General features: G+C 38.6%; 1 protein-coding gene across 3 annotated transcripts in view; it reads left to right on the forward strand.

Annotated features, from left to right (window-relative positions):
- Positions 1–20,404, forward strand: part of PPP2R5E (protein phosphatase 2 regulatory subunit B'epsilon) — a 169,414-nt gene extending 149,010 nt beyond the window's left edge. For all 3 annotated transcript variants that reach the window (XM_081090300.1, XM_081090302.1, XM_081090301.1), the window contains 9 exons: positions 888–1,018; positions 1,162–1,221; positions 2,217–2,325; positions 4,024–4,077; positions 4,175–4,225; positions 6,599–6,718; positions 11,127–11,254; positions 13,365–13,466; positions 18,575–20,404. In XM_081090300.1, the coding sequence (XP_080946426.1) occupies positions 888–1,018; positions 1,162–1,221; positions 2,217–2,325; positions 4,024–4,077; positions 4,175–4,225; positions 6,599–6,718; positions 11,127–11,254; positions 13,365–13,466; positions 18,575–18,674 (855 nt within the window). In that variant the 3' untranslated portion in view covers positions 18,675–20,404. The remainder of the gene's footprint in view (positions 1–887; positions 1,019–1,161; positions 1,222–2,216; positions 2,326–4,023; positions 4,078–4,174; positions 4,226–6,598; positions 6,719–11,126; positions 11,255–13,364; positions 13,467–18,574) is intronic.
- Positions 20,405–21,141: the final 737 nt, after the last annotated feature.

Raw genomic sequence — 21,141 nt, forward strand, 5'->3', positions numbered from 1 at the left:
TTTTTATGGCCAAATAATATTTTCATTGTAGCATATTTTGCTTATCCATGCATCAGATGATTGCCATTTGGATTCTTCCTACTTTTTGGCTATTATGGATAATAGTGCTGTGAACATTCATGTACATGTTTTTGTGTTGACATATGTTACTGACTTTACAAATGATTGGGAACTTCAATGTTATTCATGTATAACATACATAAAGAAATGTGAATGTTCACCTCAATGAATATTTACAATGATATTTATTTGTTTATCCATGTAACAAGAACCAAGATCTTGAAAGAAACACTATCTGCATCATTAGGGACTTGTTGATGTTTGCTTCGGTTTAGGTTGCTTCATTTACTTGTATGCTCTGGTAGAGCTGAAGGCTTATCTTAACTGTATGTCTGGAACATAAGCTCAGTGGGTACCTGATGTCACAGCAGTGAAGTTGTTGAGATAATGGACTCTAGGGCCTTGGCTGCTTGAGTTCAAATCCTAGCCCAGCATTTATTAGCTTTGAGACCATGGGCAAGTTTACTTAACATCACTCTTCCCAAATTCCTCCTCTGTAAAATGGGGATAAAACTACCTCGGAGGCAGTAATATAAGTAGGTTGCTTAGAAAATTGCCCGATGATCATACTAAGTACTGTATATGTGTTACATAGTATTATTGTTATGGTTATTGTTATTGTGTGTCTTTTCACTAGAATATAAGCCCCCTCCCTTGTCTGACTTACTTATCACTGTATTCTGAAAGGCTAGCACTGTGCCTGGCACATAATAGGTACTCAATACATTTTTGAGGAAGGAAGGAAAGGATTTTAAATAATGAGTGGCAGAATTCCTAAATTCTTTCCTGAAACCGCTTTTGACAGCACCCTTTTTCGTTTACAACAGCTTTTGGAGCTATTTGACAGCGAAGACCCCCGGGAACGGGACTACTTAAAAACAGTCTTACACAGAATTTATGGCAAGTTTCTTGGTCTTAGAGCATTTATCCGAAAACAGATTAACAATATTTTTCTAAGGTAAGTGGAGGGAGGGGGGAGAAGGAGAAGCAAAGTTGGTGGTTTTATAGAAGTATTAAGTAAATCTCAAATATTTGAATGTAGTGTACTGACTTTATTTCTCTCTCTCTCTTTCTCCCTCTTGCTCTTTCTCTTTCTTAAAGGTTTGTTTATGAAACAGAACACTTCAATGGTGTAGCTGAACTGCTGGAAATATTAGGAAGGTAAGCACATTTTTAGCCAATTGCTAATCTCAGGTGAATATCGTTCTGTGAATTAGGTTCAGGTGGCGCAGGGAAATGCTGACCTAGATCTATTGCTGTATGTACATCTGATACTCTCATTTGTGCTTTAGCATGCTTCCCAACTGACTCTCCAAAACGCGGTTTCCTGTTCCCCTTGTTCCACATTTAGGCATTGCCAATTCTGCTGGGACGACTGAAAGAGCTAGCATTTATTTCCCATTACGCAGACAGTACATCTGATTGCAGTCAGACCAGTTACCACAAAACATCTTATTCTTGTTAGTTTCTAGACTACCTGCCCTTTGCCAGATCTTTTGAAAGCAAGTTTATAATAAATCGGGAAGATTGCCATGTTCCAGGGACCCATGGACCCAGGTGTAGTTCTTGAGCAGCTGTTTCCTGGTGCAGTGGAACGAATTGGAAAGAGACAGCTGTTGTGTAGCTTTCTACACACAAGGGAGACTAATGTAATGGACAATGTGATTACTTAGTCTCTCCTCCTAATGTGAGGAGAAAAAGAAGGTGGAGTCACATGGTTTTCTCTGGAACTTCCTGGGCTGGGCTCTAGGGTATTCTTGGTCTGAGCAGAGATATCAGGGACAGGAAGGAATGTTGTCTAGAAATGGAAAAGGTCATAAGTGAGCAAGGCAGGCAGTTATTTAGGGAAGGAAAAGAGGGAGGAAGAATAAAGAGTTGTTGATACAAAAGATTTGGGGACCATCCAACCAGGTTTCAGAGCACAGGAGCCTGTGCTGGGAGATCAGAAGCCAATTTTCTTCTCTTGAATTTCCTGCCTACTCAAATGTATTCTTTGAAGTAACTAAGAAATCTTGACTGCCCCTGGGATGGTTTTTGGGTTGCTCTGGACCAGTCATAAACTGATTAAGATTTAACCCAATCTCACAAGAACAGTTTGTCTTAGTTTAGCTTGTGGAGGTAGCATTGCTAATTCACGTCTCTTTCCTTCTTCCTAGTATTATCAATGGCTTTGCTTTACCTCTTAAGGCAGAACACAAACAGTTTCTGGTGAAAGTGTTGATCCCTTTACACACCGTCAGGAGCTTATCACTCTTCCATGCCCAGGTAGAATTTTGTACAACTACTTTTGGAAGCAAAGTAAAGTTTGCAAACCCAGTGTTTCTTTGATATTGATATGTGCTTATTTTGTTGTAACAAAGACATTTTTAAGTTTAAAATACCCGCCAAAGAAAATAAAATGTGTGTGCGTGTGTTTTCAATGCATGGGAGACTCATGGGAATATTTTTCAAGTGAAAGGAGTATTTATTTAGTCATTTCATTTTTCAGAGAATTTAGATGACTTGCCCAGTTCACAAAATTATATATTGAACATGTTGTGTATAGTAATATATGTGTGTGGGCTTTTCAGATTTAGATCTTTAGACATGTGTAATCATTTTTTAAAGTTTTTGAACATTTTGTCTCAGCCTTATTTTGCAATAGTCTGTTAAGTTGCCTTTTGCTCCCTCTTCTAGTTCACTCACCATATCTTTTTAACTTTCTACACACAAATAAATACTCACACTAAACAAATCAATATTTTCACATCTTTTTTATTTTTAGCCTCCATTACTTTAAAAAGTGTACCCTGGTCTATTCCCACTCTAATTCCCATGCTAACATTGTCTTGCATGGTAAGCATGTCACTAGGGGGGAGAGAAATGATCTAGTGACATTTTAATTTTAGTATTTCAAACCTGTGACTCCCCAATCCCTCCAGTGGGAATGTTTTGAGTTTGCATAAAAATGTAACACATTTTTCTGAGCAGTGTTCCTCTTTAAATGTGAAGTTCTGTGTTTCGAGGAAAATTAGTCCATATGCTTCTAATTTAGAACACCCTCGAAAAGTTGTTTCCCAAGAGTGGGTTTCTTGTCCAAGAATCCTTACCAGCCCTTTCATAAATCTTGCCTCTAGTTTTTGAAGCAGGGTATCACATTGCGTGATCATCTAATAAAAGAATTCTTGCTTAGATGAGTTAGTATCAGATGTAAAACTCATATTTCTCCAGGGTCCAACTGGCAGGTAGAGCCTTCTGTGTCTTCCTGAAACTGCTTTAGTTTGCATGTGCCATTTCAGGCAGCCAGCAAGGTTTTTAGAAAGAGCCTACTTCTCATAGAATGCTCTTCTGGAACCACAGTAAAACGCAGTACTGTTGAGGTTAGCACAGACAGAAAGAAAGCCCATGAGATGTAGTTCAAACTATATGTAGATGAGATGCTTTCACAATATATTGAATGTTATATTTCACCTCTGCTTTTCATTAGCTAGCTACTTCATGTCCCAATATTCTTTTTCTTTTGTTAATGTTAGGCTTTAAAAAATATTGATCCTAGAGAGGGAGAGGGAGAGGATGAGAGAGAGAGAGAGAGAGAGAGAGAGAGAGAGAGAGAGAGAGAGAGAGAACATCCGTGTGAGAGAGATACATCAATCACTTGCTTCATCCCCGCAACCTAGTTATATACCTTGACTGGGAATCAAACTGACAACCTTACTGTGCACTGGACAATGCTCCAACCAACTGAGCCACCCCAGCCAGGGCTATCCCAGCCTTCTTTTTTAAAAATAATTCTCCTGGAGCCTTATTAGTGCTACTCTTTGACTTGAAAAGTAGCTTTTTATATATTTTTTATTTTGAAAATAAATTGGATGTGAAGTTACTAAAACCAGAGTCTGGAAACATTTTAGGAAGTTTTAATAATACGTCTTTTGAAAACTTACTATATAGAATTCCTAATTTTGTCCTTCATTTTTATTTCTCCAGCTGGCATATTGCATAGTACAATTTCTGGAGAAAGATCCTTCACTCACAGAACCAGTAAGTACTTTTTTCCATAATTTTGAATTATAGACCACTTTTCATGGAGTGCATATGAAAAATTAAGTGTCATTTGTTTTTTCCCTTTCCATTTTAGGTTATTAGGGGGTTAATGAAATTTTGGCCCAAAACATGTAGTCAGAAAGAGGTAAGTGCTTAATGTCAGTGTGTTAATAGCGTACTAAATAATTGGCTGAGTGCCAGGCACAAGCTAATAAGCATGTATAAAATGAATTCTTTCACTTAACCATCATTGCAGCTCTGTAAGGCAGGACTACCAATGTTCTCATTTTACTGGTTATGAAATTGATGCCTCGAGAAGTTAAGGAGCCTGGCCGAGTACACTAACTATAGGTGGTTAGGCCAGAACCTGCCTTCTCCTTCCTGATTCCTGAACCCTGGACTTTAATCACAGTACTGTGGAAGCCTGAGCCAGGTCCCAGATATGTGTCCAACTGTCTGGGCCTCTCCATGTCACCTTCCTAGTGACCACCTTCATAGTGTGGAGGTTTTGCTGTCACTGTGGATAGGTGCTAGAGCAGTGATGGTGAACCTATGACACGCGTGTCAGAGGTGACACACGAACTCATTTTTTTGGTTGATTTTTCTTTGTTAAATGGCATCTAAATATATAAAATAAATATCAAAAATATAAGTCTTTGTTTTACTATGGTTGCAAATATCAAAAAATTTCTATATGTGACACAGCACCAGAATTAAGTTAGGGTTTTTCAAAATGCTGACACGCTGAGCTCAAAAGGTTCGCCATCACTGGTGCTAGAGCAAACTGCCCAAATACCCACTTTAAGACATAGTGTAGATGGAATCTTCCTATGCACAGTCATAAAATATGTTACAGACCTGTAGTTTAGCTGTTTACAAGTGGCCTGGACACCTCTGACCTACAATGATTTGTACTTAAAAAAAAAAAGCCATGCAAGGTTGTTGTGGGGGAGTGTCTCTTAACTTGGAAGTGAGCCTAGCTGGGTGCCAGATCTGCATCCACTTTCCTGAAAAGTTAGAAACGATGTGAAAATGGCCCAGAAAAGATCAGCTGTTTGTTAGTTTTACACTTTGGAAAAATTTGGGGAGAATTTATGTGTTTGGTTTTTTTTAAATTGAATTCAGAGAGGAAGGGAGAGGGAGAGAGAGAAACATCAGTGATGAAAGAGAATCATTGATTGGTTGCCTCCTGCCCACCCCCTACTGGGGATTGAACCCGCAATCCGAGCACGTGCCCTTGACTGGAATGGAACCTGGGACCCTTCAGTGTGCTGATGCTCTATCCACTGAGCCAAACTGGCTAGGTCAGAATTTGTATCTTGACAAATGGCAAGAGTCTACAAATTTTGCTTTTAACGGAAACACCCTCCTTTTCAAATCAGTTTCAATTCTCCAAAACCCTATACAGCTTCAAAAAAATCATCTAATTTCTTACCACCTGTTAGGTAAAATTAAAAGTATGCATTGCTACTCAGATGTATCTTAAGATATGAAGAAGGCATTGTCATTTTTCATATTTTAATTGCATACTTAATTTTTCTAAGGTAATTATTTTTTATGCCTAGATAGGTAACTTGTTCTTGTTTCTCTGTCGGTTTTCCATTATATTTAAAACAACTGACTATACTATTGATTTGGCTCCATTTTGTGATCTAAAAGCAGTTTCTTGAGGCACATGGTGCTGAGGCCACGAGATTCACTGTGCTCAGTAGTGAACAATGATGTGCATGTGCGTATGTGTAAGTGGAGATTGGGTAGAAAGGCTTTAAAGGCTACCTGCTTGGGGGTGAACCTGCTCATTTGTATCTTTCCGATCCTATGTGTTCTGTTAACAGCATATCCTAGGGCAGGGGTGGGGATCGGGTCTGGCCCGTGGGCCATATGAGGCCTGTGAAATCATTTGGTCTGGCCCTGCCAAGACATTAGGGGTGAGTTAATTAAATGTTTGACCAAATAAAGCAGGCTAATTTTAAGTTGATGATTTTGTATGGCCTGAGAATGATGCTATAAATATCCCAATGGCCTTTGGCAGAAAAAAGGTTCCCCACCCCTGTCCTAGAGGAACACCTACCATAGGTCAGAGCTGGACATATTTGGGAAGTATCTGCATGCGCCATTGTGGACTTTTGTGCATGCATTCAGGACGGCCACTCCCCTGTTGTTTAAAACATGTGGGTGAGGGAAGAGATAGCTGGATTGATAGCAGTAGAGAGAGAGCACAGGACAGTCCTGTATTGCAGGATCCCTTTGTCTAAGAGCAGTTGTTCTGTGTAATAGATGTAACATGTATTTTTTCCAAAGTAAATAGAATTGTGTTTTCAATGTCAAGGGAACTTGCTCTCAACAAGCACCCTCTGGTGAATTCTTTGTGAAATGAACATCTAGCATAATACCTGTGTTCATATGTTTGGTTTTATGTATAAATTTTTCTTAAAACAGTGCTCTCATTAATCCTCACCGTTCCTATGGATTTTTTAATGAAATGTCTGACATTTTGTGTTTTGTGTGTTACTTACAGGTTATGTTTCTTGGGGAGCTGGAAGAAATATTGGATGTGATTGAACCTTCACAATTTGTTAAAATTCAAGAACCTTTGTTTAAACAAATTGCCAAGTGTGTATCTAGCCCCCATTTTCAGGTTAGTACCAGGAGGGCATGAGGCAGAGTAGCCTATGCAGCATGTATTATTTTGGTAAAATTTTATTTGTATTGAATTAATATAATGGACACCAGCTACCTGTTGTTACTTATTTGCTATTTTCTCACATGATAACAATAATTTTAACAATAAGCACCTTTATCTTGAGCACTACACGCCAGTCACTGTGATGATGCTTTCTGCTCAGTAACTTTAATTCTTCTGACCACCCTGCAGGGAGGGTATTGTGATTTTTACAGACGTGAATGCTAAAGCTCAAAGTGGCAGAATAATTTGTCTAGAGTAAAGTAGCTGAATAAGAGGTAGACTGGTAGGCTTCCTATAGAGCAAGCATGTCAAACTCGTCGCCCACGGGCCGTTTGCCTCGTTAATTTGGCCCATGTTAGCCTTTGAATTTGACATGCTTGCTATAGAGTATAAGAGAGAATGCTAAATAAAGCTTAAGAAAAAAAGAACACTAATATTTTACTCTATACTAGCTGCTTTGCATACATTATTTCTAAACTTCAAATTATCTTATGAGGCTCCCTTCCCCCCTCCATCCTCCATTTTCTAGATGAAAAAAAAAATAAAAACGAGACTCAGAGAATGATTTGCTTAAGGTCCCAAGTTAATATGCAGTGAAATCAATAGGTATAGCTGCTTGTCTGAACGTTCCTGTGGCACCACTCTGCCTCCTTGTGGCCACTTGGAGAGAATACAGTGCAGGTGAACCTGGGCAATTTTCTCTATCGGGCCCTTGCTGCAGTGATGAGGAACCCACGCAAGAGGGAAGAGGGTGATCTGGGGTGAATACACATTAGGCTTTATCCTTCGATATCTCACCAGAGGTCTGAATTACAGAGTAGAGAATTGACTCTTGATATACTGCCTGCTGATTTGAAGAGATTGTTCAGATTGTAGTTGGCTAACAGTGGACTTGAGGGACTTTCCCCTGCTCTGCATTATCCTGCACAGTTAGAGACACCGCTGTTGTCTAAAGACATCTCAGTGTGTCAAGTCAGTGATCTCGTGACAATCTTGTGATTGTATAACACCCCCCCCCAACCCCCCCGCGTCCCCTCCCTCCACACACACACACACTTAGAAACCATTATATGAACCATTACATTGGATGATATAACACACATCTAGATAGGAAAAATTCAGGATACTGTAGATGTTTTGCATATTACACATGGCTGCGGCTCAAACATCTGGAGTGTTTACCTTATTTACTGTTTTCATGAGGATGTTTGGTGTAATTAGGGCAAGGAGCAGGAACCTTTTAAAAATATTTTTATTGATTTCAGAGAGGAAGGGAGAGGAAGAAAGATAGAAACATTAATGATGAGACAGAGAGTCATTGATTAATGCTTCCTGCATGCTCTCTACTAGGGATTGAGCCCACAACCCAGGCATTGTCCTGACTGGGAATCGAACTGTGACCTTCTGGTTCATAGGTTGATGTTCAACCACTGAGCCACAATGGCCAGGCAGGAGCCTTTTAATTTTTTTAAAAAATAGCTTATTGATTTTTAGAGAGAGAGGAAGGGAGAGGGAGAGAGAAAGTAAAACATCAATATGAGAGTGCAACATAGATTAGCTGCCTCCTACATGCCCCCACTGGGGATCAAGCCTACAATCCCTGGTATCTGCCCTTGACCAGGAATCGAACTGGCAACTTCCTGGTGCACAGGACGATACCCAACCAATTGAGCCACACCACACAGGCAAGGGCAAGGAGCTGGAATCTTTTAAAATGAGTATCATCAGGAAGGAGTAAGTGATTCTCAGAAGCTCAGAAAGGAGACAAAGTGTCTTAGTCAGCTGGGGCTGACTACTCTAACAAAATGCCACAGACTGGGTGGCTTATGAAAAACAGAAATTATCATTCACAGTCATATGGAGGCTGGAAGTCTGACATCAGGGTGCCAACATGGTTAGGTAAGGGCTCTTTCATGGGCCACAGGCTTCTTCTTGTGTCTTCACATGGCAGAGGGGCTGTTTTGAAAGGCACTGACCCCCATTCATGAAGGCTCCACTCTTATGACTTAAGTACCTTCCAAAGACCCCACCTACTAGTACCGTCATCTTTCAGGGTTAGGATCTCAACACATGAGTTTTGAGGTGACACAAATATTTAGACTGCAGCAGTTTCCATACCAGACTGTATGAACAACAGAAGCTCATTTCTCAGTTCTGTAGGCTGGAAGTCTGGGACTAGAGAGCCAGCAAGACCTGCTTCTGTGAGGGCTTCCTTTCTGTCTTGCAGGTGACCACCTTGTCCCTTGTCCTCACATGGCCTCTCCGTGGTGAGTGCATGTGGAAAGAGAGGCAGTATCTCTCTTATAAGGCCACAAAGCCTGTTCAGTTAGGACCTTACCCTCATGACCTCAACTCATGGGGGTAGGGCTTCAACCTAGGAATTGGCGGGGAGTGGGGAAATGACACAGTTCGGTCTATAGCAGAAAGAAAAAAGAATTTTAAATTATTCGATACAACAAAAGAACTGAAAACAAAAGAAGTAAAGTAAAGAGGTTCTTTATTCATTCGTTGTGTCCATTGGTTCATCCAGCAAACATTTATCCAGTGCCTCAGACATACTGCCTCAGACACACGGTGTGCTTCGTGGTGTTTAGACACTCTGTCCATGTTGGTGCCTCTGCCTCCCTTCCTGTATTTCCCTCGACCTGGAATGGCCTTTCCTCCTTTCATCCTCCAAAGCCCAGCTGAGATGCCACCCCCTGTGTCATCATCCTGCCACTGCTCCTCTCCCCCACGTCATCAGGGTGGTTCTGTCTGCCCTTCCCTCCAGCACTTTATTTCTGTGTCTGATGTGACACTTACCACAGTTTACATGGATAGGCTCGTAGGTCAATTCCTCCTTTCCCCACCGGCGTCTGAGCACCATAGGGATGACAGAGAAAAGAGTTTAAGAGCAGGGACTTTGGAGTCTTCCCCTTGCCAGCCATGTGACCTTGAGCCTCAGTTTCCTCATTGGCAAAATAGAAATAATGCTACCTACTCAGTGTGTTGGTGGTGAGGATTGAATAATATGTATGTGAAACACTTTGCATAGTGCTTGCCATATGGTAAACATTCAGTAATGATTGTTTCTTTGTACTCTCAGGGTCTAGTGCCTCACAAGTCCCATTCCTTTTTTTTTTTTTTGAACCAAATTGAATAATGTAAATAGAAAGGTTCTAATTTCTCAAGAGTGTATTGGTTGATGCATCTTGTACCATTTTATTAAATTAAATTACTTTAAAATTAAATTTATTTTTTATTCTTTTATAGTTTTCACTTAATTTATCTTTATTGTTGAAAGTATTACAGATGTTCCCTTTCCCCCCCCTCCACCCCAGGGCTTTACTGCACTATTATCTGTGTCCATGGGTTATGCATATATTCATATAAAATTAAAATTAATTTAAATTTCAATTTTTAAATGAAAACATAATTTCTTAATCTGATGGAATGAAAGAAGCCCCTCTTTTCTCATATAACTACCCTTTTTAGGGATTTTAGAATTTTTTTTGAGAATTGGGTTTATACTGATTCCTATTATAGATGACTTTTTAGATATTTTAGATTATTTTTGGAGGTGTTCTGTTGAATTCTTAGAGTCAGTTGATAGTGAGGTGGTCAGAGAAAAGGGATCTGAGATAGCAGGCAGTCTTATATACATCTAGTGTCCCTGAGTCCAGAAACGGAGCAACTTTCTCCTGGCTTATTTAGTCCAAAGCAAGGGTGACAGAAATGAAGTCTGGAAAGAGTCCAGGCACTAGACTCGAGTCTTAGCTTTTACCATTTGCTAGTCACGTGATGTTGGCTAGGTTACTAGTCTCTCTGAACCTCAGTGTCCTCCTTCGTCCAGTGGGCACAACAGTAGCTACTTTGTAGGTGGTGGGGATGATGGCACATTCTCCCTGCAGTGCAGGCACAGCACCTGCCACAGGAGGTGCTTAGCAGAGGGGACTGCTCTGCAGGGATGGGCAGCTGGGTTTTCTCTGCAGCTATTGACAGTGTCAGCCATGTGCTGTGTGGGTGAAAGAGGTGAGTCAGGAAAGGGGTTAAAGGAATGGTGGAAACTGTGTGGCATAGGGAATAGAGGTGTCCGGTGCTTGGGAGCTATGCAGAAAAAATGTGGAATTAGATGAAATGAGCAGTATGAAAGGAGAATAGAAATAGGTAAGGAAACTTCTTTTCCTTCTCCAAATTGATGAACCACTTTGGAACTTTCTGAAAGCTTTTAAACCCACAAAAATGTAGAGCGTGATAAATATTTAATTTTACATTTGGTTGAATGATATAAAAATAGTCTTAAAATACTTCTGTTTGGAGATTTTTAATTTTATCTTTGTCTTTTTCTCTTTCTTAACATTTTCTTTTTCTTTTCTCAAAGGTGGCAGAAAGGGCGCTCTATTATTGGAATAATGAATACATCATGAGTTTGATAGAAGAAAACTCTAATGTCATCCTTCCCATCATGTTTTCCAGTCTGTATAGGATTTCAAAAGAACATTGGAATCCGTAGGTTTTCCGTTCCCTCCCTCCCTCCCTCCCTCCCTCCCTCCCTCCCTCCCTCCCTTCCATCCTTCCTCCCTTCCTTCCTTCCTTCCCTTTCTTTCTCCTTCCCTCCCTTGCTCTCTTCCTTTGGTCTTCTCTCCCTCCCTCCCTTTTTCTCTTTTGCTTAATAAAATGTCATGAGTGCTTACTATGTGCCAGATGCTGTGCTTGTTGCTAAAGAGGAATATGTGAAAAGATAAAGTCCCTACCTTTAACAACTTCACTGACTGGTTGGCAAGACCCACAAGTAAACAGATACTTTTATGAAGCAGTATTATAAGTGTGTTCTGTTAACATAGTTCACTTGAGGGCTTCTGGCCCGTCTATGAATGGAACAGATATGGGGATGCTCTGGAGGGAGAGGAAGGGTTTGAAGACATCGGTGGAGTGGTGAGGTGCCAGTTGAATCTTAAAGGAATTTGGCAGGTGAATGGGATGGGGAAGCCCTTTCAGAGTGTGGGTCCATCTGTCATATAAAAAGGAATAAAAATGTAAAAAGTCCGAGACCTGAGAGTTTGGGAAGGTTGAAGCACAGGAGGTTGGGGAGGTTGCTGGAAGACGAGGTTAGAAAGGGGAGTGGGGCCCACATGAGCCTTCACCACGTGAATGATAAGGAAACACTAAAGAGTTGTAAAGTGATGTGATCTGAATTGATTGGCATTTTAGCAAGAGCCATTTTTAAAAAAACCAACTTAGTCATTATATATGTTCTGAGGGAAGAAAAGTTTACAGTCTTCAAAGAGAACTTTAACCTCTAGGCCTGCGAAAGTTAGAGCATTCTGTATTTGAATGGCTTTACATATTTCTCTGGGGAATAGAAAGAAAAGTTAAGGTGGCATTAAAAATCAGCAGGTAGAATTCAGTATATTAGTAATTAGTTTGGCTTTAAAAGTTTTGCATACAACTGTAAAATAATAATACATTTTTCAAATTCACGAAATTTTATTAACAAAACTGGTAAAAATAAGGAGCTGGTAAACAATGAAGTCTCCTTATGCAGAGAGTCTCTTGAGAATCTAGCCTAGAGAGTGGTTTCAGCAAGAGTGTGTAACTGCTCAGTATACTGATTTTGGCCCTTCTCCATCACTGCCTGGAGCATTTGGGGAGGTCATTCGTTTCAGCAGAAGGGAGTATACATTTTCCTTTTACTAATGGGCACAGGGAAGAAGCAACACAGCTTCTTATAAACGTTTTGGAAACATCAAACCCATGGTTTACTTAACACCTGGCCTAACTTTTACCAGTGCCCTTTTCAGAGGTATTGGAGCATATTGCAAAAGGGAAGCACTGTTGTATAGTTTTGCAAAGGGCAGTGCTATTTAGATCTGGTCTGAAGCTGTCAGGCCCATCAAGGGACAGTCTTCGTGTTGCCCAAGAGCTTATTCTTCCTTGCTGAGTATGGACCACCGTTTTGGCTGTTTAGCCGTATGCTGTTCCACAGCTCATCGCAGCCATCACCAGCTTGCCTGCTACCTTACCGGCAATGTATTGGATCAGCAAGGGGATCAAGTTGGTCTGAGTGGACTGATGCAAATCACAAATAGAAACTAACTCATATTAAACTGCCCAACTTATAGGGGTTTAATATCGTATCTATGGATATGAATGATATAAATTACATATTTCTAGCTTTTGATTTTGATGAATTCTGTATGATAATATACATGCTAATGATAAAAATAAAATTCTATGCAAATTTAGGCCTCTAAGGTTAGTGCTACCACAGGTGCTCCTTTTTAAGGTGGAGTTGCTTTATTTTTATGCTTGCTTTTTTATTAAATGAAGTTAACAGTTGCCCACAGGCAAGTCTATTCTGGTTACCAATAATTAGAAGGGCAGAATTAGATTTTTCTTTTTTTAATCCTGCCAACCCCTCAGGAAGGTGTCTTGCCTTGAACAGTAAAGACAGTAACTCTTGATTTGGAAATGAACTGTATGTCATTTCTAGTTGTTCCAACTAAAAGGGATGGAGATAGTGTGTAATACGTGGAGCTCATTCAAGGTTTGTGCTTTCTCTCTTTCTCCATCCCATTATGTACAACTAACTAATAAGTCCCTCTTCTCTGCTTCCCAGGGCCATTGTGGCGTTAGTCTACAACGTGTTGAAGGCGTTTATGGAAATGAACAGCACCATGTTTGACGAGCTGACAGCCACATACAAGTCAGATCGCCAGCGGTAACTTTTTAAAGCTTTTTTGTCAGCTGTGCCCAAAACTATTGAGTTCATTCCTTGCTCTTTGCTGATGTGGCTTAATTGCACTGAAATCCTAAGCCATACAATTTTATTTATTTAACTCTTCATTTCTGCATGCTCATTAGTTGTGTCTTTTTTAGTGGAGCCCCTGGGCAGCAAAGTGTTGTTTTGAAAAAGGCTGCTTTCCTCCTTCCCTTCTGTAGTGTTTCTCTTCTACCTCAGGGTTAAGAGCTTGGCACAGAGCTGGCATTCAGGTCTGCATAAGGGAACCATCAGGTAGTTTGCCAGCTGGATCTGCTCCTGTCCTGAACTTACTTGAACGACAATTGGGCTGATCTTGTACTTCACTCCAGCAGCAGGAGGGACGAGGCACCATTTTGTTTAGTTCTTTGGCTCAGAATTTATTTTCTATTCTACAGAGAGGAAGGGAGAGAGATAGAGAGTTAGAAACATCGATGAGAGAGAAACATCAATCAGCTGCCTCCTGCACATCTCCTACTGAGGATGTGCCCGCAACCAAGGTACATGCCCTTGACCGGAATCGAACCTGGGACCTTTCAGTCCGCAGGCCGACGCTCTATCCACTGAGCCAAACCGATTTCAGTATTTTCTATTCTAGACCCCCAACAAATTCATTACAGTGAAAAGGATAGGGAGGTGAAGAGTCTGGTGTTTTATAAATACTGAAATGCTTAAGACCAAAAGGGGGCAAAGAAGAGGCGAATTCTTTATAATAAAAGCTATGGCTGAATAAAGCCTTTCTTAATTTCATTTATATGATTCTTCAGTTTTGTTATTTCTTGTACAATATGTCCAACTTTCCAAAAGATGATGTCTTAGTCCATTCGGGCTGCAATAACAAAATACCACATATGGGTGTTTTATGGGCAGCTTGTAAACAACAGGAATTAATTGCTCACAGTCCTGGAGGCTGGAAGTCCGAAAGCATCGCGCCAGCATGGCTGGATGAGGGCCCTGTTTCTGGTTCATAGCTGGCACCTCCTCATTGTGTCCTCACTTGGAGGAAGGGGGGGAGGTGTCAGGGATTTCTGTGGTATCACTCACAAGAGCAGTAATCCCATTATGAGGGGACCTTCTTCTTGACCTGATCACCTCCCAAAGGGGCCCCACCTACTAATATCATCATCTTTGGGGATTAGGATTTCAGCATATGAATTGGGGCTGGGGGCACAAATGTTCAGACCATAGCATCAATGTACTTGGAGACACTGAGGAAAGTCTAGAGAGTTTGTTAGTAGTGGGACCTTCGTTTTTTTGGCTCTGATCATACAGAAGCAAATGCCACTTTATATATTATGAAACTGTGAACCTAGAGGATCTCAGAGGTGTGTGTGTGTATGTGAGTGTTCAGACCCAGGACCTTGTGGAATCTCCTGAGCAAAGCTCTCTGTGGTTCCCTTGCTTCTTTGCTTTGCCTGATTTTGAATGTGTTGCTTTCATTTATTGATAAAGAGAGCAATGAGGGGAAAGGTTTGATGGCAGGAGACAAAGGACCATTACACTCATTTAAAAACAATTATACTATGATATATTGAAAAGCAACTTAATTATGGAATATGGCAAGTGTTTAATTGTAGACAGAAGAGGTTGAGATTTTTAATAAAATAATGGAATAAATATTAAGTATGGGATATGTTGGGTCATACTTGCAATTTAAAGAACTTTTATTATATTTACAGTTTTTGCAAATCACTGAATTTATAATAACTTTTCTTGTCCCCAACTTAAAATGCCCATGGTTAATTCTTATCTTTTTAAAAAGTTTGTCTAATTTAAATAATTATTTAAATAAAGGAAGTAAAGTACACATTCATGCTGTGATATACCACTAAAAGGTATATTGTACATAATATTCCTTTTTAAGCAACTAATAGCTTATTATCCCAGTTGAATAAGGATTAAATCTGTAGAATCCAATTAACAGTATTAAAGACTTTATTTCTAAAACTAGAGGCCAAGTGCATGGATTCGTGCAACCAGTAGGGTCCCTTGGCCTGGCCTGCGAGGATCCGGCCAAAACCGGCTCTCTGATATCCCCCGAGGGGTCCCCGATTGCCAGAGGGCACAGGCCAGGGTGAGGGAACCCACCGGTGCACAAATCCGTGCACCAGGCCTCTAGTATGCATATAAGATCTTTGGTTAATCTCTTCCCACCCTCCCCCCTTCCCTCTGAGATTCATCAGTCTGTTCCATGTTTCCATGCCTGTGTATTGAGTGTCTGCCCCTTGGTGGTCAGTGTGCATCATAGCAAACGGTTGAACGGTCGGTCACTTAGGGTTTTATATGTATAGATATTGAAATTGATTGAAGTAAATTCATATTTATTGAACTTAAGTAATAAAGTGTTTACTGATCATTTATTATTTAAACTAGACAAACTCTTTAAAAAGATAAGAATTAACCAAGGGTATCAGAAATAGACCCTGTGAAGTTGATTCTGATAATCTGATATATTAAAGTGACTTAAAGCAAATAGGCTTTCTTATTAAGAGAAGGATTATTTTTAAGCAAGGGTAATATTTTGTTCAAAGAACAGTAGAAGGTTAAACAGAATAGATGGAAACATTGGTTTCTCCATAGATATAGAATAGGAAAAGAGAATAAAGAGATTTATTTGGTACTTTCAGAGAACTGAATGAAGGATTTCACTTCTGGATGGCAAGACACCAGTAATTGTTTCAGTTCAGATAAAATTGTAAGGATTCCAAGTCTGAAATCGTGTGTGAAATAGTAACACTGTTAGATACACATGCCAACATTAGTGCTATGTAAAATTGAAATTGGGAGAGAATTTGACAGTATCCTAGCTTGACAACATGGTTAAGTTTTTAAACTCACTCCTATAGGTAGAGAGAAAAGTGGGAAAGAATGGGGGTGACACTGACTATATCAGCAATATTTAGAACTTTTGAAGATAAAGTTGTCTGAACAAAAGATTTATGATAGATCAGCACAAAGTTCCCCTGGAAGAAAAGCCCCACAGGACAGATGGCACTGAATGCCATAAAGCTTTGATCAAAGAAACTCTTCAGGAATAAGATGATGAGTATTTTTATGATGTTGGTTCTTAATTTAAACTGAATTAGGGCAGTATGAACCTTACGTACGTTTAAACTGTTTTTTTAGTTGAATAAAGATCCTAAGGCCTTGCCTACCAATTTCTTCTCCCTCTTCCTCCAAATTAAAGGTCATATTCTTTGAAACCAGCAGGATCTACAGAATTGATTTAAATGTACTCAAATCAATATTCCCTGATAACATTTATTTAGACTTAATATTATTCTTAAACTGTACTGAGAAACCAAAAGAGATAATTTACCAAACAGCTTACTTTTACAGTTAAGAATCTGGAATTCATAATGATCAAAGAATTATCTAATCTTGTCATGTAAATATAAATTTTCAGGGTCAAAATTACCCTACAGGTAATTGTTTGAAAATTATGCCCACTGAAATTTATATTGTGCAGATTATATTTGAGATAGCTGAAATTAATTTTAGTAAACAAAAGCTTAAAATAGCAAAATATTAATTATGAAATGATAATATTAATGACCATATTACATAATGAAATGTTTCCTTAAGACTAGTAGGATGAGAATATAAAATTACTTAAGTATTTCTAGAGTGGTTTTTTTTTTTTTTGTGGGCAATGAAAATTAATTTCTATTGCTATAGTTATCAACATAACTTTAAAAAATTGGGGATGATATAAAAATATGAGGCATTAGAATTATATACAAATTTCACTTAACCTATGTGGATTTCCCTGAGTAAATATTGTTCTGTAACTGCCATTAAATTCTTGCTAGGTAAAGTAACACATGGCCCTTTTTCAGGAATTATCTGAATTTATGGATACACAGATGTCATTTGGGTGTGCTGTTTACTGGCTCATCACAACATGGGAAGGCTAGGGACAGAAATGAATTAATTATTTTAATATATGTGAATTTATTAATTTACATTATATTCATATATTCCTGGATTATGTACTTCTGACTTGGTTGATGTTAAAATCAGCACTATTTCTTTTATAAAAATATGGTAATCTAAACATGTCCTTGGCAAAATAAAATTTGTTGACCCTATTTTAGACATCCAGAGTTTTAGTAAATTTTACCAATTTTCCCCCAAATATGGAAGTCACTAGTTAAATTGATATAGAACTAAATTTGAAGCTTTGGAACATTAAAGTCTTAATATATAGTAATATCAACACAATTCTGTCCAGATCATTAAAACTGCAATCACAAAAGAAATAATATATAATTTGGTTGTATTTGTAAGTATTAAATATGTTAATTTAGATTTTGTGATTTATTAACACTTAAAAGATACTGCTAAAGAGTTTAAATAGACATAGTGTAGGAAAAACAGATATTCATAGAGGAAGTATATTTTCTTGACCTACTGCATTCTCTGCATCAGTGTCATTTCTAGCATCTCTTTTGAGAAACTGTTTGGAGACAAAGAGAAAATTAGATTTTAAGTAGATCCCAAGTGAAAGTCACTAATGTGCCCTTGGTTTTAGGATAACAGATACATATAAATGATCCTCATTTTTGTTTCTCAGTAATTTTGAAGTTAATATTCTGTATTAAGTTTAAAGGAATATTAATGTAAAATCAATCCTAGCTGGTTATGCTCAGTGGTTAGAGCATTGGCCCAAGGACTGAAGGGTTGCAGGTTCTATGCTGGTTGGGGCACATGTAGGGGGCAACCAATTGATGTGTCTCTCTCACATCGATGTTTCTCTTTGTCTCCCCCCCTCCCTTCCACTCTCTAAAAATCAGTGGGAAAAATATCCCTGGGTGAGGATTAACAACAATAAAAAGTTGTCATCTTCTATTCTGTTCATTAATACTACTTTGTGTCTAAATAAGTGTCAGATAAAAGAGCAAGAGAGAGAAAAACCAAAAAGAAGAAATACCCATAAGCTTAATGCCAAGCTTTTCAAAGACCTTTTAAAACATACATGGGAAAAAGAATGTTCAAGGGGCAGATAATGATGAATAACTTCTTTAAACCTCCCCAGGTATTTACTTTATATTTTGTTTCTTCCCCAGTGAGAAAAAGAAAGAAAAGGAGCGTGAGGAATTGTGGAAAAAACTGGAGGATCTGGAGTTGAAGAGAGGTCTTAGACGTGATGGGATAATTCCAACTTAACAAAAACAATGGCAGCAACATTACTAACCTGTGGAGTCACACATTTATGTAGTAGAAGATGGAGCAACAGTTTTCTGTATTGTGCAACTTTACAGTAGATTTCACATTTGTTTCATTATTACAACAGCACTGTATATACCTGTCTCTAAGTAAAGGAAAAAAAAATAAGGACTTCAATCCAAAGTTTGGACAGTAGATGGACTTCTCAGAACTTTGCAAACATAATCATTGTTCTTAACCCTTTAAAAAAAAAAAAAGAGCAGTTTTCAGAGACCTGTTAATGAAACTGCTGTTAAAATTCCATTGTCGGGAGTTCCTTATTTATCATTAGCAGAGAGTATGAAACAATTCTCAAATGTGAACAATCTTAAATTTAGCTTGTCTTTCTGCTGAGCTGTTAAATGTATTTATAGGAAAGGAAGAAAAAAAAAAAAGACTGTCATTTCCATATAGGTTTGTATAACACCCTCTTCTGGATAACTTGACTGTAATTTGACATCTTTTCCTTTTGCACATCTTCTTGAGTTGAATGTCCACATGGAATGGGGCCGTGAGTTATAAAGGTCCCAGATGAGAGTTTTGCTTACTGGAGTGAACATCTTTCCAGTAGCCAGGTAGTCCTGGTACTCCTTTAGGTTTAAAATTTGGAGTAAAAGAGAAGAGGTGATAAACATAGTAGGGAAGGGAATTTTGGATTCGTGCAGGAGTTTAAGGTGAATCCAAATCAATGTCTTGAATCCTTTGCAAACAGGCACTGGGACATCATAGGCTTCAGTACCTGAGCAGTATTAATTGCGTACATCATTGAACACACATACCAGAGATGTTTTAGACATGTCAGAAAACATCCTTTGGACCATTTTGAAATCAGAAAGACAGACACTAAATAGTACAACCATGAAATTGATCGCCAGGATTGCGGATCTAATTGGGAATAGAGTTGAGCAAACAGCTTGGACTGTTTGGAGTTGTTGCCTTACTTTTTAATATGTATTTATAAAGTATTCCAGCAAAAGAGGATGTAGCCTCTGGGGAAAAACAAACATGTTACCGTGTTTTTTGTAGATTCTCCTATATCTCATCACAGCGCCAGCCCTGTTTTTAGCCAGAAAGGATTCAGGATAAACATTATTATGCATTCTGAATTGGATGCGTATTCCTAACTACTGTATTTGTTACCAAAAGTGGTTCTACAAATGCTACTGAAAAAAATCTGGAAATTCCTAATGTCCTGAGTATTAATAATAAAGTTTAAAAATGCTTTTATATCAAAGGTGCATTGTGACCAAATTGTTTAAGAAAAAACAAAAACAAACAAAACAAAATCTAGGGCTGTATTATAGCTATATTTTATTGGCTCTCTGCTTTGTATTTAAAAGAGGACTCTTAACATCTTGGGGAGATAAAAATACTGATAAAACTGTGTACAGTATGTACTTAACCTATTGTGGTTGCGTTATTATGTACTGAAAGATGTGTGTTTGGGGCTTATTTCCAGGCTGCATTTGCTTGTTATGGACATAGCAGCAGTGAGTTGATAATCCTAAACCATCACTTCAGCAGTCTTCATGGCATAGAGCTGATTCTGTTCATGTGTTGAATTGTCATAGCAGCAAACATGAACATATGAACTGTTGTTGCTCTTAGTAGAAATATAATATCAATATGGGCTTGTATACTTTCTTCCTTCCATTTAAATATAAAGTAGAATATGCAGTTATATTGTTTCCAAGAAAAAGAGGGAAAAAAAGGCGCTGACCTTTCTCCCCTATTAGGTGTTTCCGGATTATCAGGTCACAGTGTGTGTGTAAAAGTCAGCTAATTATGAATACTGTCATCTCAGCAACTTTGTAAAACAAACAAAACTTGGCATTGAGAATTCTGAGAAAGAACCAGCAGTAAAATAGTCATGTGCAACACCAAACATAACATGGTTTAATGGAATTCATAGGTTTTTCTTTTTAAAAAAGAACATTCATGGGGATTCAATGTACATTTGGCAGAGACTGCCAAAGATGAAACAACTTCCTTTCAAAGTGCTGGAGCAAAGGTGCAAGTTCAACAACTAAAGATAAAAAATAAATTTATAACAAATCCTCTCTGATTTTAGCTTGTTAGTTTTGACTCTGCATTACATTTAGTTTTGACAGTCTAAACGTTTGTTTGCCATTAATTCATCTTTTTCAGATAAGGGACATTAAAATCCCAGGTTTATGAAATATCTCTGCCCATTAGAATGAAATGCAGTCATTTGAAATGAGAAAGACGAGGCTCCTATTTTGCACCTTACCCTGTCTTCAGAGTTAAGGTGAGAACTACACAGATATCCTTGATGTCAATTTATGTGTTGATTATTCCAAACTGAGGAGAGTAAAGCCAGATTTTAGACATACTCAAAGAAGCAATTATAGATACATGTCTAAAATTCATAGGGCAACTTCTGAGAAGAAACACTGTCTTTTCTTTT

This window comes from Myotis nattereri, assembly GCF_964212035.1.
Source record: "Myotis nattereri genome assembly, chromosome: 1".
NCBI lineage: Eukaryota > Metazoa > Chordata > Mammalia > Chiroptera > Vespertilionidae > Myotis > Myotis nattereri.